Source organism: Zalophus californianus, chromosome 12 (assembly GCF_009762305.2).
Source record: "Zalophus californianus isolate mZalCal1 chromosome 12, mZalCal1.pri.v2, whole genome shotgun sequence".
NCBI classification, from domain to species: domain Eukaryota; kingdom Metazoa; phylum Chordata; class Mammalia; order Carnivora; family Otariidae; genus Zalophus; species Zalophus californianus.
In genome coordinates, this window is record NC_045606.1 from 88,840,904 (window position 1) to 88,857,289 (window position 16,386).

Sequence of the window (16,386 nt, forward strand, 5' to 3'; positions counted from 1 at the left end):
CCTGATACTGTTATTACTTTGATATATTTCCAATTTATGTCTATATAGATACATAATTGGATTTACATAGTATGCTGTTTTGTATTCTGCTCCCCCCTATTTACATCATACCCTGATCACTTTCTTATTCGACTTAAATTTGTTGGAAAAAATTCATGTTAATAGAAGCATCATGTGCCACAGAATTTGGCCATTTTCTTTTTATTGAATATTTAGGTTAATTCCTTTTTTTTTTAAACTACAAATGGAACAAAGAATCTGCTTAAATCATTCACCTTATATAAATGTGATTATTTCCTTAGGTTAGAGTTCTCCAGGGTAACTTAATAGCTTGCCTTAAATCTTTAAAAATTTTTAAATATTTAAAAAACTCCAAATAATTCCAAAGTTGCAAAGAGTTCCAAAGTGATAATTACATAAGGAATGCCCATGCATTGTCTACATTTTTTTTCCCCCTGAGCCATTTGAGGGTAAGTCACGTACGTGTTAGCCTTTTCCCCTAAATACTTCGGTGTCCGTTTCTTAAGAAGAGGGGTTTTTCTCTTCCACAACCAAATACCAGTAATTAACTTCTTCTTGCCCCTTAATGACAAGGAAATTAAGACTGGGGCCTGTTAAGATGTTTCATGTGTCTATGGTCCACAGATCAACCCTTCACTGTTTTCCTCACTTGGAACGTTCTCTTCTCTGTTTACAATCGAATTTCAAAGCCCAGTTCAGGCCTTCCTTGTGAGAAAAGAAAACTTTCCCTGTGACTCTGGCCTCTGACTCCAGAGTGGAGTGTGGGCACCATTAATTCCACCGATCACAGAGCAGGCAGGGCGATGCTTGAATTTTCGCTTCATGCTCTTTTTCTGTGTACCTCTGTCATTTCTCGACTGAATTTCAGGTTGCAAAAAGGCCAAGGATCATGTTTCTTTGTAAATCTCTTAACCCCAGCACCAAGATGCAAAAGTAGATGCTCAGTAAATATTTATCACATACAGAATTGTTCCCAACAAGGGAACCATGACAGAAATTGAGAGGAAGAGATACAGAGAAGTTTAATTTCTAATTGAGAAACCCTCTTTAAAGTGGGAAAACAAGAACATTTCTCATTGCAGGAAAAATGAAAATTGCAGGAAACGTAAATACAGTAAAATATGTGGTGTTGGAAAGAAACAAAATTTACATAATCATACTGTTAAACTTTGATTATTGAATTAACCAAAACCATGGTGTACCTATAGCACTGGGAGGTCTGGGGGCAGGAATAGGGGGCAGGTGTAAGAGGACAAAATCCTCATCTGCTGTTGCTGGAAATCAACTGACAATGTCTACAAGTGATGACTCAAGAATTAACGTAAGAATATCAAATAAGAGGGGCACCGGGCTGGCTCAGTAGGTAGAGCATGCGACTCCTGATCTTGGGGTTGTGAGTCCCGGCCCCACACTGGGTATAAAGATTAAAAATAAAATCTTAGGGGCGCCTGGGTGGCTCAGTTGGTTGAGCGTCTGCCTTCGGCTCAGGTCAGGGTCCCAGGGTCCCTGGGATCGAGCCCCGCATCGGGCTCCCTGCTCAGGGGGGAGCCTGCTTCTCCCTCTCCCACTCCCCCTGCTTGTGCTCCCCCTCTCGCTGGGTCTCTCTCTGTCAAATAAATAAATGAAATCTTAAAAAAAAAAAAATCTTAACTATCACGTAAGAATACCATATGGTGCTTAATTCCAGAAGAATCAGTTAACAAAGATGAAAGTTATTGACCCTGGATGCGGGTGGGGTGGAGGGGGGACTTGGTGGGGGCGCAGAGGGGTAGGGGTGCCGAAGGCAGCTGCTGGTTTTGCATTATGAGTTTTTCAGTGTTATGTGATTTTTAAACACTGCTAACACTTTGACAATGAAAAAGCCAAAATAAAGCAGTGTGCTCCATTTCTCTCTTCTCTCTTTTGTCCCACAGAGATGTCCTTGTGTTTGGTTGATGAGGTTTGCGTAGCAAGAGAAGGGTCATCTGCCCTCTCTGTGACCATTTCCTGGAGGAGCCCCCTGCTTCTGCTTAATCTAGTTCTTGTCCCCAAACCCAGTCGTCAGTTGGCACTGTCACTAATGCTTCCTGAGGGTAGGGAAGGCTCCCTGCTCTGCTGGGCTGGTGACTCTAGGGCAGAGTCCCCTCTGGGAGGGGTTGGGTAGGCCTCTGGGCCCCGGTGCGCATGGGTGAAGATGCTGCCCCCTAGTGGGAGGTGGGGGCACCGCGGGGATACCTGAGGGCCACGGCTAAGTGGCGGGGCGGGGCGGGGCGGGGCGGGGGGGGGATGGTGGTGCGCATGGGGGGTGGTGCAGGACCTGTCTCACTGCACCCTAACCTTCCCAGAAGTCTAGGAGGCAGCTCTGTGGCGGAATCGGTGTTTTCTTTTCCTCCGTCTTCCGAGAAGGGAAACCGACAGAAGTCATCAGACGCAGTACCCGTCCCGCCACTGGCCCCATGACTCGAGGCCCCTGCAAAGCCTTTAAAAAGGTCAGTGCCATCGTGGTTACTTTCCCAGGGGACCGGCTGCAAACATTTTCATTTTCTGCCTCTTTGGCACATATCGGAATACTAGTTTGTGATGGCCTTTTAGGAGCCCAGAACCTGGAGGACAGGTGGGGCTGCTTTCTCGGGATTCCTTTCAAAGGCAAGGAGAAAGGAACCCACCTGCAGAGAGGGCCCTCTCCACCACGGGAGTTTTGCATTTCGCATTCACTTTCTCATCAACAGTCTAGGAGGCAGGTACTGTTAGCACCTCACTTTGCAGGTGAGGAAACAGACTCAGAGGGGTTAAGGAAGTCTTCAAGGTCATAGCGTGAGGGGCAGGGGCGGGCTATCAATCCAGGTGCTCCTGAATCCAAACCTACTGCATATGTCACTCAGGGTGGGCCACCTGGAAACCATGTGTCTAACTCAACTCTAGGGGAATCTTCTTGGTCTCGGTGACAGCATGCAGAGGCACACATTTCTGTCTTCATTCATAATCACAGTCCTGACACTGGCTGATTGGAAGCCCCAGGCCCGGCTTTAGTGGGAGACTGGCTCTGGGCTGTTTTCATACTTGGTGTTGGGTGGGCTTAGGTCTATTCGCGTGGCCTCCCTGCCCCCTTGTAATCGGTGTCCTGTGCTTGGGCCAGGCAGCCTGGCTGTAGTTTGTGATTAAGAGGCAGCACAGCCAAGTGGGGAAGAGTGAGGGCTCCGGAGTCCGCCGGGACTCAGCTGTGTGACCCTGGGCAAGTTACTCAACCTCTCTGGGCTTCATTTAGGCATCTAAATAAAAAAAAAAGTATGTGAGTCCCTACCTTTTGTAAAGCTGTCGTCAAGAGTAAACGACAGATGCAAATCAGCTAGCAGAGCCCACCGGGTGGACAACCAGGAATTTTGGCAGCTCTTCCTATCGCTCAGTGGTCCACACAAAGGCCGACACGCTCTGCGGCCATCTGCACACAGAGCGGGGCCAGCCACAAAACTGCCTTTCCACTTTTATAAATTAAAATTCTATCCGACGGTGGTGTTTGTTAGTTGTCCAGCCCACTGGGTTTTCGTTTGTTTGTTTGTTTGTTTTTACAATCAAACCTTGGTTATTCAGAACCCCTCAGGGAACACCGGGGTTCCAGGATTCTTGAGGGTTATTTTCATTGTTTTCTAACATGCGCTGCTTACTCCTGCGTGCTGTGGGCATTCCCTTCCCCACTACCTAACTTCTGAGACTAATAGTGTCTGAGTTGGGAAACCAGATAACAAAGCTTGTTAGAATTATTTGCCAAGAGGAGTAGGAGCGCCTCCCAGGGGTAGAGTCCACGGTGTCTGTGATGTTTGCCTTTTCTGCTTTTCTGCTCTGTGGTTTTTCTCTGTTTTCCAGAGCCCTGAGCTTGGAGAGCAGAGGTGTTCCTGGACAGTGTTTTAGAAGAGATGCGCTCAAGGAGTCTGCTTGGAAAGGCAGGGCGGAGAAGAGCAATAGCATGGGCTCTGGAGTTCAGACCAGCCGGGTTTGAAGGGTTGCTTCCCTGCAGATGAGCTGGAGGCTCTTGGGCAAGCCACGGAACCCCCGTGGCCCCATCATTCCAATGTTTTAAGTGGCGAGAGTCATGATACACAGCTCATTTAATCCGTCATGGCGTGGCCTCGAATAAGATAACACAGGTAGGGTCTTAGAACAGTGCCTGGCATACAGGGAGTGCTCAATAAATGTGCATATTATTAAAGAAGTAAAAAAAGGATAAAAAGCTTCAAGATGAGATTGAGGGCGATGCCAGGGAGGTCAGCATGACTGAAGGAAGAAGAGAAAGAAATGAAATAAGAAGGAGCAAGGTGGGGCCTGAACACCAAAGATTCCTCCAAGTTTTCTTAGCGAAGTGTGAGCACACCAAAAGAGCTTTCTGAGCCAGGCTGGACGGAGAGGCCCAAAGACAGAAGGGCCGGCGGATGTGGTCCTTCAGTACCTAGCTCATCGTTAGTGAATTGCAGGCAACATCCATTAGTGATGAGCTTTTAAAACATTACTTTCTTTGAAGGCGGAATTATTGATTGATCTCTAGATAGGTTAGGTTTTAAATGTTTAAAACAATTTTTTATAAAGGTTGTGGCTCTATTCCTAGACGTTGGAAAAGGGAACTCTGGACAGCAGGCTCGGCTCAGTGCTCTTCTCAGAAGTGTGAGTTGGCTTCCCTAGGGCCATCCCGGTGGAGGAGGCCCATGGGCCAACCCATCCTCCCTGTCACTGACGCTGTGGTACGTGGTACGGGCTTGCACACTCACCATTAGTGGAAAAGCCTCAGCTCCCCGCGAGGTCGCTATTTCTAGATCCTCCTTTTTCAGGAGAGCAAAGGGCAGTTTGCAGAGATTATGCAACTTGCTCGAGACCGGTTAGTGACAGAACTGGATTCAAACTCAGGTCTACCCTACTCCCAGCTTGGATCCTGACCCTTTCCACGCTGCCACTCTACCTGCTCCTGGCGACAGCAGCCAGAGACCACAGGAGGTGTGGTGGATCTGAGCGTGTCCTGAGGTGGACATCTGGTGGCTCGCGAAGGGTGGGGTGACCCCAGAAACGCAGACAGTCAGCGCTCTGCAGGTCAGCTGTGGGAGCCTCTAGAAGTGGCGGGAACATGGCAAGCCCTCAGGAGACCAGTGGTGGCCTCTGGCAATGGACTTAGTTTGCGGCTCTTCTGGACATCTGAACAATTTTGCAGGAAAATCCTCTAGACCCCGGGAGGGGCTGCCCAGGGTGGCTCCCAACCTCAGCATGGAGCTAAGCCCCCAGGCAGGGCTGGAGTCCAGGCTACTGCATTCCAGCCAGTGCCCCAGCAAGGCAGCCAAATCCAGTGCAGCTGACTCGGGGCCTTTCCCTGGGGAAAGGAATGCTGTTCCTGCTGGATAAGTCTCTGCGGGCTCCAACACCCTCCTCATCACCTAATTACTCCCCCCAAGGCCAGACGTCTGCAAACCACACTCAGTGCCTCTGAAATTTCAGGAGGCCCGCAGGAAGGGCCCAAGTAGCTGGGGCTCTGGGCTTCCACGCCCAATCTGGGTAGGACCTCTTCTTCCGTCTGTTTTATGTATTAAGCCTTCCAAGATGTGGTTTAAAGAAAAGGTTTTGTTGCTAAAAAAACATTCTTTGCAAACCCTACCACAGAGAAGTCTAAAGCGGAGAGACTCAGATGAGCGCTGACCTGGCCCGGAAGTCGGCTTAGCTCCCGGAGATGCTGACTCATAAAGTACCCCCAGTTTCTTCTCTGGGACCTTAAGAACTGCCCCCAGTGGAGGAAACTAAGGCAGGGGTCTGAGTTCTGAGTCCAGAGGCGAAGGGCCTGGCTCATATGTAGGGAATATGCCAAGGAGACTTGCCAGGGTCCTGCAGTGCAGGGCCGCGGGGACAGCAGAGGGGGTGAGTGTGAGTGTGTGTTGGGCAGGGGAGAGATAGAAAGCAGATGTCACCTCTATTGGAAGTAGTTCCTGACCCTGGACACCCCGGAGACTGTTCCCAAGCCCCAGCATTCAAACCATGCCTTTTACCGGCCCAGAGAACACTCTCGCTCCCACCCTCCTAGAAACGGTAAATCTTAGCTAACTTGATTGTCCCTGGCTATGGCAGTGCCTTAGAAGGACCCAGACCATTCCCGAGGCAGATACGATGATAGTCACGAGAGTCACAATGGAGGTAAAATAAAGAACAAACCTAAAATCCAGGCCTGAGCTCTGTATACCAGCAGAGGGAAGAAGTGGCAGGATGCCAACAAGGTCATAGAATCCCAAAGTCAGAGGGCCCTTTGAGTCCATCCCCTCTCCCAAGGCATGAAATCTACCTCTAATGTCCCTGACATGGTCGCCTGGCTTGCATTCCCATGAACAGGAATACCCAGACCCCCATGTGGCTGCCCAGTCCAGCATCTTCCCTCACATGGAGCGGGTCTCTCTTCCGGTGCTTGGATTCTGGTTCTGGTTTGATCCCCTGAGCCTCGTGTGTTGAGCTGCAGAAGCCAAAACTCATGTCCCTCTTGAGACTTCTCTTCCTTCCCCGTGTGACTCACATTCTAGATTTTGGACATCTTGGCTACCCACCACTGTATGAGCTCCTGATCTAGAATTTGATGCTCTGGACACATACATTTAGTAACGCAGCAGACTTCAGCACATATTGGCCAATGGTTAATGGGGGCACACATTCCTGGGTTCCAGTCCTGGCTCCACCCCATAGTAAGTTCCTTAACCTCTCTGAACTTCCATTTCTGAACTCCTCCGTAAAAACAGAACTAAGAACCACTTTACAGAGGGTGAAGTGATGTGGAGCATGTAAAGGACCTCACATGGTGCCTGGCATATGGTAAATGCTCCAAATTTTGGCAGCCACATTGGGCTGATAGATGATTCATGCTGCATCTGTACTCAACTAAAAGCCAAGGTCTTTTCCACACACACTGTTAACATTTATCCCTATAAAACATCATTTTGTCAGTCCCAGGCTATTGTCTCAGCCTATCAGCATTGTTTCTGTCATCATTCATTAGTTGGCCCATCCAGCTTTGAGTCATCTGCAGATCTGATAATGCGTCTTTTAGGTTTTCACTTGGGCTCTCTCTCTAGTCCACTGCCAACACGTTCCTCAAGATTCTTTAGGTTCAGCTGTTGGGCCAGCACTCAAGTTACTCAACTGTGCTATCATCCAGCCCACATTGGCTCCTTTGATTGAGAATTTTTTTCCCCTGGAGATTGTGAAGGCTCCAAAGAAAAAGTTAATTTGTATTCAACAACTTCCGTTTAAAAGGCTGGGGAAATTATAAAGCCTTCTAGAAAGACGTCAGTCAAAAAGTGGTCAACATAAAGTTTGGGCACCTGGTGGGGTAAATTTCATTTATTTAGAACATTCCCTCTTGGGGAATTGGGTGAATCCTCCGCAGTGCCAGAAAACGAGGTATTACCACATGGCTGTTCTGTGTTTTTCTATTTGGTTTGTGCCTTCTCTCTTTTAGAATAGACACTTCTCAAGGTCAGGAGTCTATCATTTTGTATCTCTTTTCAGCAAGACAGAGAGGAAGTCTAAGCTTTTTTTTTTTTTAAAGATTTTATTTATTTATTTGACAGAGAGAGACATAGCGAGAGAGGGAACACAAGCAGGGGGAGTGGGAGAGGGAGAAGCAGGCCCCCCCGCGGAGCAGGGAGCCCGATGTGGGACTCGATCCCAGGACCCCGGGATCATGACCTGAGCCGAAGGCAGACGCTTAACGACTGAGCCACCCAGGCGCCCGGAAGTCTAAGCTTTGCACACAACAAACTCTTAACACCTGCCGACCATCAAGTCATCACCATAAAAATGAACCATTTGTATGCATACATCCAAGCCAACGGTGGGAAACTGAGAAGCATTATTGTGAGTCTCAAGAGGGCAGAAATTACGTGTTTCATTTTTGTCGCCTTCAGGGTCCCTATAATGTCCCAGATGGCCCATGGTAGATACAGAACTCAGGAAATATTTTTCTGAATGTTGAATGAGTAACACAAGGGACAAAAGCCATGGTTCCCGAGTCACACCTATCCTACCCACATACCTTCCTTCAAGGTAGAGAGCACACTATTGCACACCGTCTGGAAACCCTGCAACCAAAAAGCCTTCACTTAGGGCAAGCACAAGGATGGAGGCCATAGACACCACAAATCCTAGGGGCTGCGAATCTTTGTGGAGAGAGGACATGTCCACAGAAAGTTTCTATCAGGTATATCTGATGTACCACTGAAAGGCTAAAGACATCAGATCGGCTCCAAGGGAAGGGAGCAAGACTTTTAGCTAAGGTCTTCGGAAAGGCTTCACTGCAGAGGGTAATTGGACAGGATTTTAAAGGTGGAGGGAAGTGGAGAGAACTTTGAGTCAAGGGAACGCTAGGCAAGCACAAGGTGGGTTTGGGGAGTGACAAGTAGATGATTTGTCTGCACAGGGGGCTCCTGCAGACCCCCAGCCCGCCTTTTCCTGGGGAGCCCTGGCACATGCTGGTGTAGGGGTGTGGCTAGTGGTGGTGGAATAGGTCTCCATCTGCAAAGTTGAGTGGCTCACAAAGGGGCATAAGCCATGTCCTCTACTTATCAGCATTTTCCTCTACTCTGAGTTTAAAAAGCCACTAAGCAGACTATCTTTGGCTGAAGCTGCTTCCTATAGCCCAGCTGTTAAATATCATTGCCAGGCACTGCTACTTTATCAGACAGATGGTGTAGGAGTTTTCACTTCAGATGATAAGACTTGCCCTCTGGCTCCTCCAGGGCTTTCCATCTCCAGCCCCAGCAATAACAATGCCTAATCCTTCACCGGACAGTCTTCCTGTTCTCCTCACAAAGTCATGTTACCCCACAAACCACTGACTCAAGAGATGCCTTCTAGGTCTGGCCTGCCTGGCTGTGCAGAGGGGCGGGCCCTTGGATGAATGGTTGCCTAGCAACATCTCTAACCATGCAGAGGCGCTGATTGGGCCACCCCTCTGGAGAATTCCTGCTGCAGGCAGCCCTTGGAGAAATAGGGACATCATCTCCTTCAAGGCTAAGGCATGCTGTCGGCTTTTGGGCTGCCCCAAAGTGAAACACAAAGATAGAAATCTTTTAATTAATAGTTAGCTCATGTTAAATGTTAGTTAAGATTCAATTCTTTCTATAATGTCATTTTTTTCCCCCCTCTGCCCTCTATTTTCACCCCCTGACTCATGGGCTTCTGGTTTTTCACTTTTAAAGGGAAACGTGCAGAGGCGCCTGGGTGGCTCAGTCACTGAGCTCCTGCTTTCGGCTCAGGTCACGATCCAGGGTCCTGGGATCGAGCCCCGCATCGGGCTCCCTGCTCCACGGCAAGCCTTCTTCTCACTCTCCCACTCCCCCTGCTTGTGTTCCCTCTCTCTGTCAAATAAATAAATAAAATCTTAAAAAAAAAAAATAAAAAAAATAAAGAGAAATGTGCAGAATAAGTTTAAATGCTTTTCTTAAGAAAAGTCATGTTTAAGGTTGGTGGTTCTTTTAGGCAGGCACACAGACCAAACTACCTATTCTTGTTTCCACAAACGAAGGGGACACTTTGGAGCAACTGCCTGGTGATGCAGGTCACGGGCTAGCTTTTATGTGGGTCTCCAGGATATTGGTGGTGTACCCATCTCCAAGAATAAAAGCACTGCTGATGGTTTGGGGGGTCCCATCCTTTACGGAATGACTAAGGCTGCTACAGCTACTCATTGCCACCAACCCTCCCATCCCCAAACAAAAACAATACAGAATAAAACAACAGCAACAAAAAACACAACGAAAACCAACAACCCAAATGTCCCAAACCCAAACAAACAAACAAACTGGCTAGTTGAGTCCATCTGGTAGAATAGCAAGCAAGAATATAGACTTTGAAATCTAATAGACATGAGTTTGAATCCAGTTCTGCTACTTCCTACCTTGTGATTTTGAGCCAGTTTCTTAACTCTCTGAGCCTCTTTCCTCATCTGTAGAGTGGACATATCAACACTCACCTTGTAGAGATCTCAGGGGTATTACACAACTGATAGAGTACTTCCAGTATAGCGCCTGATTTCTAATAGGCCTGCAAACATCAGTTCCCTTTTGTCTTTCTTCTGTGCCTCTGTCCTTAGTCTTTATCAGAAACTCTAAGCAGAGACCAGGTGCTATAACGACAGTCTAAACAGAACCAGGTGTTAATGAATGAGGACCATCTTTCATCTTGCTTCTGGGTTCTGGTTGTGTTTTTCTTCTTTCCTGTTTGTGGCTGATTTAAGTGTTTGCCCTGAAATCTGACCACAGCCTGGGCTTGATAATTGACAATTTCTGGTTGAGCTTTTAAGGATGCCATAGAGAGAGAGAGAGAGAGAGAGAGTGGACAGAGAGGGCAGGTTCTAGGTAGATAGAGGTCAGGAAAGAATATGCAGTAATCCTGAGTTGGGGAAGAAGGAATAGAATTTTTTTTTTTTTTTTTTTTTTTTTTTTTTTTTTTTAGGCGAAGTGGATGAAAACATTGTCAGGACTCAGGAAAACATGATGAGTCTCTCTGTCAACACACATTTATTGAGCACCTCCTATACACGGACTCAGGTTTATAATGAGATTCCAAAGACCTGGGAAACCCGATTCCTACCTTTGATTCCTGCCTTATAGTTTCAGTGGATATACAAAAGACTGAGAAATGTCAACAGCAGGTTGCTTATAGGTGCCAATCAACCAGTGCCTAGAGGGTTTCAGACTGAAGGAGCAATTGGATGTGATCAGTCAAGTAAGGCTTCCTGAAAGAGGCAGTTCGAGGGAGATGAGGGTCATGGGAGAGGAACTCAGGGTCTGGAATAGCAGGTGCACAGGCTTAGTGCTAAGAGGTTGTTCCAGAGGGTGAAGAAAGCCCCCTCCTCAAGTGCTTTGGGGCTCTCCCTTCACCTTGAGCCCCCTTCACTGGCCCAGGAGGGACCCGACCAGGGAGCTGGGCCACAAATGGTCTAACCTCACTGGATCGGAGCACTCCGAAGAACGGGTACAGGAAGGCAGGCACCAGGGCTGCAGCTCCGAGAGGCACGGCCTCAGACACCCAGTACACAGCGGTCACGATCAACACATAAGCACATGCAGCCTCCTGTAAGGGGAGGAAAGTGGGCGGTTAGTCACAGGGACAGCCACTGCTGCAGAGAATCCAAATAAGACCCGGGGTGGAGGCAGTAGGCACCCAGACTCACGGGCCCCAGGACACAGCCCTGGGAGGTGCAAAGCTGGCCTTGGCAGGGGAACTCGGTGGATGCCTGGCGGGACCCATACTTGGGTGTGTGCAGTAATGTCTGCGTCTTGGGTGGACTGGCGCGTGGCACGTGGTCTGCAGCTGCGTAGCCACCAGACTTAGGCGGTGCTTGAAACTGTGCAGGATGGGGACTGAAATACTCAGTGTCCAGACCCAAGATCACAGCCTCTAAAGGTGGAGTTCACAGCTTTAACATGGCGGCAGAATATTTTGGCATTGAGTTGATTGGACACTAGATATTCTTGGGGTAGTTGCAAGTTGGGATCTGTTTGTGTAACTGATTCACGTGTGAGCTCTGAGACTGGCCCATTTTGGGGCTGGATAATTCCATGCTGTGGGGGGCTGTCCTGTGCATTCAGAGGTTTATCAGCATGCCTGGACTCCACCCACTGGATGTCATTGGCACCTCCCAATTGTGACAACCACAAATGTCTTTAGACATTGCTAAATGTCCCTTGGGGGGAAATTTGTCCCTGGTTGAGAGCCCATGTCCTTACCAGTGTCTGGTTCTCACTGCTCTGGGACTTCATTCCCCCTGCCTGATGCACATGGAAACGTCCCTCTGATAAAGAGAATAAAAAGTGCTACCTACTTGCAGGAGAAGGCCTGGAGCCCTCACTTTGCTGGCTGTACAACCTTGGGGTGCATAGAATAAAAAAGTACAACACTGTTATCAACAACCAGGCCTCTTTAACCTCAGCCTCTAGTAATGCTGGTTGCTTGGAGTCATGCTCATCAATGGTGCCGAGAAAGGTCACTGGCTTACTCTTGGGAGGGGTCGCTGTCCAAGGACCTTAACAATGGACTTGGAGGGCCGCTGTAGAGAAGGTCCAAGCTGGCTCTGGTTTCCTCAATTTATACATTAGTTCTAAACCATCTGGGCTCAGGTCTGACCTGCCCTGAGGCTGGCTGGTGATCAAGGAGCCTGACAAATCTTGTTCTGTTTATCTCTCCCTTGGGTTCAGAACACGCGTACTCAAACTCTTGCACAAAAGTTACAAAAGGTCGCCATGATCAGTGAGGGGCGTCAGGAGTGATTAACCCAGCCTGGCTGGATAGGACCTTGCTCCCTCCTGATATGCATGGATTATTGCCTTGGGGTTTGAGAAATAGCAACAGGGCCCAATGATTGTTGACTGTAGCTCCCACTGAGATTTCCTCTGGGGCCAAAAGATGAGAGAGAAGTTAAAACTTTTGGAAGTTGCCGATAAGACAACATAATCAGTAAGGGGGAAAAAAAAGGCTCTATTGGAAAATAATGCAATTTAGAGAAATAACCTCCTTCGTTGCTGAAATAAAACGACTTAAAGAAGTTCAAAGCCTTGAGCCCCCTTGAACTCACTTATTCCTATCTCTTTCCTGGGAAACAGAATGGCGGGTCTTAACTCCAGCTGAAGATAAAGGAGACAGGATATCTGTCCCTCATTCCTTCCTGAGAACCTTTAGTCTTTCTTGTCATTACAGGGCCACAAATTAAGGTGGGGGGAAGAGGCCACAAGTTAAGGGAGAGGGGAAGGGGCGACAGACCAAGAGAAAGAATGAGAGAGAGAAAGATGGAGAACAAACTTTCTCCCAGGCACCATCTTAGTTTGAATTAGGAGGACTTGGGTAAGCCAAGGTACACTTTTTGATTGTAATTATTGTTACGAATTAGAATAGGTTGGCTTGGAGGAAGTCAGCAAGCCACCTTCATCCAGCATTAAGAACAGGATAAACCACCATCATCATTTTTAGCTGGACTTTCCTTAGAGCACAAGAATGGCCAAGAGACCACCTCCAGAGGCCCTTTCCATATTTCTCACCCAGTTCATCCATGGAATTTACATAAACTTCCTTTTTCTCCTTCTGAACCTTCTCAAAATTCAATGGGTAAGCTTATATTTAGATAACCCTTGAAAATCTTTGTGAGGGTTGATCACAGGAATCCCGGGCTCGCACATCTGGTCAGTGTCTGGCAGTTAACATTGGTTGAACTGAATTGGGTTCCTCTGCTGGCTGTCGGGTTTCTCTTCTCTATCTGTTGGAGAGAATAGTCTGGAAACTCTTGACCTCTTATCACTGCCACTAGTCAGCAGGTGTGTAGGGGCCGATGAGTATTCAGGCAGTGCCTTTAAAGGACAGTGTTTTCAGTTCTTTTTGGCTTCTGTTTACAAATAAAGGAGGGAGCTCAAAAGTGGCATTCCCCATATAGGATATTTCCTGACTCTGCTACCAACTGATGTGTAAATCTGTTCCTTTCCCGTGCTGTCTGATCACCTCAATGATGTCCCATTCAAACTTCACTGGAAGGGGCTTGAGGTCTGTTTATTTGCTGTCGTAAATGACTATGAGGCCTTTCTGAAATAACCTTTGTCCCTCCAGGGACACTGAGGCAGGGCTCAGTTACGGACAAGTCCTTCTTGTGCCCTACTCTTCTGTAACATGGGAGACCAAGTCTGGGCCCCTGGTTGTTAGAGAGCCGGGCAGGGAAAAGGGGGAAGATCATTCTAATCCTTCCTAGAATGTAGCTATGGCTTATCTCTTCGAAGAACCATCAGAATGGCAGGCCCAGAACTCCCGGCCGGGTCCCCTTCCCTCAGCTCCAGCCCAGAGCAACCAGGTCCGTTTAGGAATCTCAGGGATTAAATATCAGAATCTAAAAGTCTGATGCGCGGGAGTAAGAATGGGTGAGAGACGTTCTCTGTGTTGGTTTGTGCTTCCTGTGGGCGCTGGTGACCTCAAGGTGATTTTATGTCATTGTAGAAGAAGGGCAGAGCTGTTGTTGACACGGTGACCCACAGAGAAATCATCTTTGTAGGGCCCCCTGGGTAAGTGGCAAGCAACCGTGTCCAGCTCTGAGGGCACCAGTCACGCCAGGCTCCATCGAGCTGTCCCTGGGGCTATGGGACTCACAGTATCCACCCCTGTGTGCCGACTGGGAAGCTCTGAGGTAGTGGGAGGTCTACTTTCTTAAAAGGCACTTGTTCTTAAAGGGGACGATTTTCCACCCCCCCCCCCACAGGCCCAGGGGATATTGGGTAATATCTGGAAGGATTTGGGGCTGTCATAGTGGGAGGGGGTGGCACTGTGTGCTATGGGCATCTAATGGGTGAAGACCAGGGATGATGCTAAACATCCTACCATGCACAGGAGAGCCCTCCCTGCCTCAAAGAATTATCTGGCCCCAAATGTCACTGGTGTGGCTGTTGAGAAACTCCCTTTGAAGTTGAAACTGAGTCTGACAGAAGGAGCTAGGCCAAGAAAAGGGCAGTGTCCCTTGGTCTCAGGAAGTCCAGCTGTCAAGATCCCTTCAGAGGTTACTTACAGACCCAAATTGCTCTTCCTTTACTCTCCTCTTTCTTTTTTTTTTTAAGATTTTTTTCTCTTCTTTTTAAAATAACACCTGTCTTCCATCAAATTTATAGATTATTTTGCCTACTTCAATAACTTGTTATTTTATTTTTTTCTTCTTGTGGATACTTCTTACTAGTCATTGGTGACTGAGAAGCTCAAAGCCAGGGCCCCCGAATGAAAAGTAGGCAACACCACACCCTAGAGTCATGGTCCCCAAAGATGGGGCTGACTTAGGGGGACACAGAGGTGCCTGATACCACCATGAAGAGGAGGGCCCTGTGTCTTTGGTGAACAGTCCCTTAAGTGCATCAGACATTGAGGAAAAACAACAACAACAACAACAAACCTTGAAAAAAGAAAGAAAGAAAAAACAAACAGCCCGTTTGGACAGGGCAGAGAATTGACGAGCGTGAGCCCAGGAAAACTGTCAGCAACAATCACCGTCAGCTAATCGCAGCCTCCTGTTAATCACCGTCTCCCTGGCACTCTGGGGTATTTATTCTAGTAAAGATTTAAGCCAGTTTGTTTTTAAGACGAACCATTCTAATCCCCTCTATTTAACTTTATAACTCAATGTTGGTTACCAAGTTACTCGGAGAGCTGCCTGGAAAATCTCTTCCCCTCCCACAAACATGATTAACCTCTCTTAGCTTATTTTTTCTCAAGTCTCAAGGGTAGTGCCTGCAGGACAAGGGGTAAAGCCCCTGAGAGGTGGGGGAGGGGGAGGAGGGGAGGAGGGGGAGGGAGACAGGAAGGGAAGGGAGGCCAGTGAAGGTCTGAGAAGCTGGCAGAAGGCAGAGCCAAAGCTTTGGCATCTCTGCTGGTGCAAACTGGTCAAAAATTGGGTCATGGTCTAGAGTTGGGGGCTCTTATTTCTTTTTTATCGCGTGGTTGAAAGTCTCTCTTTCAAGAGCACAGAGAAGAAAACACAGAGGATACAAATGATCAAAGAGCCATATGCATGGGACTGGGGCAAGATGCCAAGCTCTGCTTTCAACGTCAAGTTCAGAGGGACTTCAGCGATTGCATTTCAAAGCGTGGTTATCAGGACCACAGACCCTGGTGGGTGCGGAGGAGCCCCCGTGGAACTCCTCCCCCCCCCACGCCCCTGCCTGCGACCCCCCCCCCCAAGTCCCGCAGGGTAATCCCCTCCCTCCCACGTCCCCCCCAACGCCGGGTGTCCTTACTGGGAAGCTTCCCTGCTCTCCAGCTCCCTCACAGAGAGCCGGTCACATGGTGACCCAGTTGAGCCCAGGACAAATGCCAGCCCAGCAGCGTGTCCCTCTCCTCAGGGGCACAGCGCGTGGCCCCCCGCGCTGTTCCGGCGGCCAGACGGCCCGGTAGCACCCCTCAGCCGATTCAGCCGCCCCGCCAACCTCACCCCTGGCTGGGGGCCACGCGGTCGGGGGCCCGGGGAGGGGGCGGAGGGACGAAAGTGGCAGCGTGGGGGGCGGGGGGGGGAAGAAAGCATTCGAGCCTCCCCCAGAAAGCGCTGTCCACGCCTTGAGCCCGGGAGCAAAGCACCCCATCCCTCGGCCCCCCTGCCCCCGCTACCCTCCCTGCCCTCGCAGCCCCGACGGCCCGGCCGCAGGGACCCGAGGGGACGCGCGGTACTCACGCTGCTGGGGTGGAGCACGGGCAGGGGCAGCAGCAGGAGCGGCACGCAGATGACGAGCAGCAGGTTTCTGGCCCCGAGGAGGCCCTTGAGCAGGCCCATGGTGGCCCTCGGCGCCCCCCTCCCGCCTCCCGCCGGCCGCCAGGGGCCTTCGCTCCTCACCACGCTCGGCTCAGGCCAGAAAGACTTCTGAA

General features: G+C 49.1%; 1 protein-coding gene across 1 annotated transcript in view; it reads right to left on the bottom strand.

Moving 5' to 3' along the window:
* Positions 1–16,294, bottom strand: part of SLC13A4 (solute carrier family 13 member 4) — a 40,760-nt gene extending 24,466 nt beyond the window's left edge. Inside the window, exons 1-2 of the mRNA XM_027572983.1 lie at positions 16,196–16,294; positions 10,957–11,085 (exon numbers count right to left, since the gene is read on the bottom strand). Coding sequence (XP_027428784.1) covers positions 10,957–11,085; positions 16,196–16,294 — 228 coding nt within the window. The remainder of the gene's footprint in view (positions 1–10,956; positions 11,086–16,195) is intronic.
* Between the last annotated feature and the right edge of the window lie 92 nt (positions 16,295–16,386).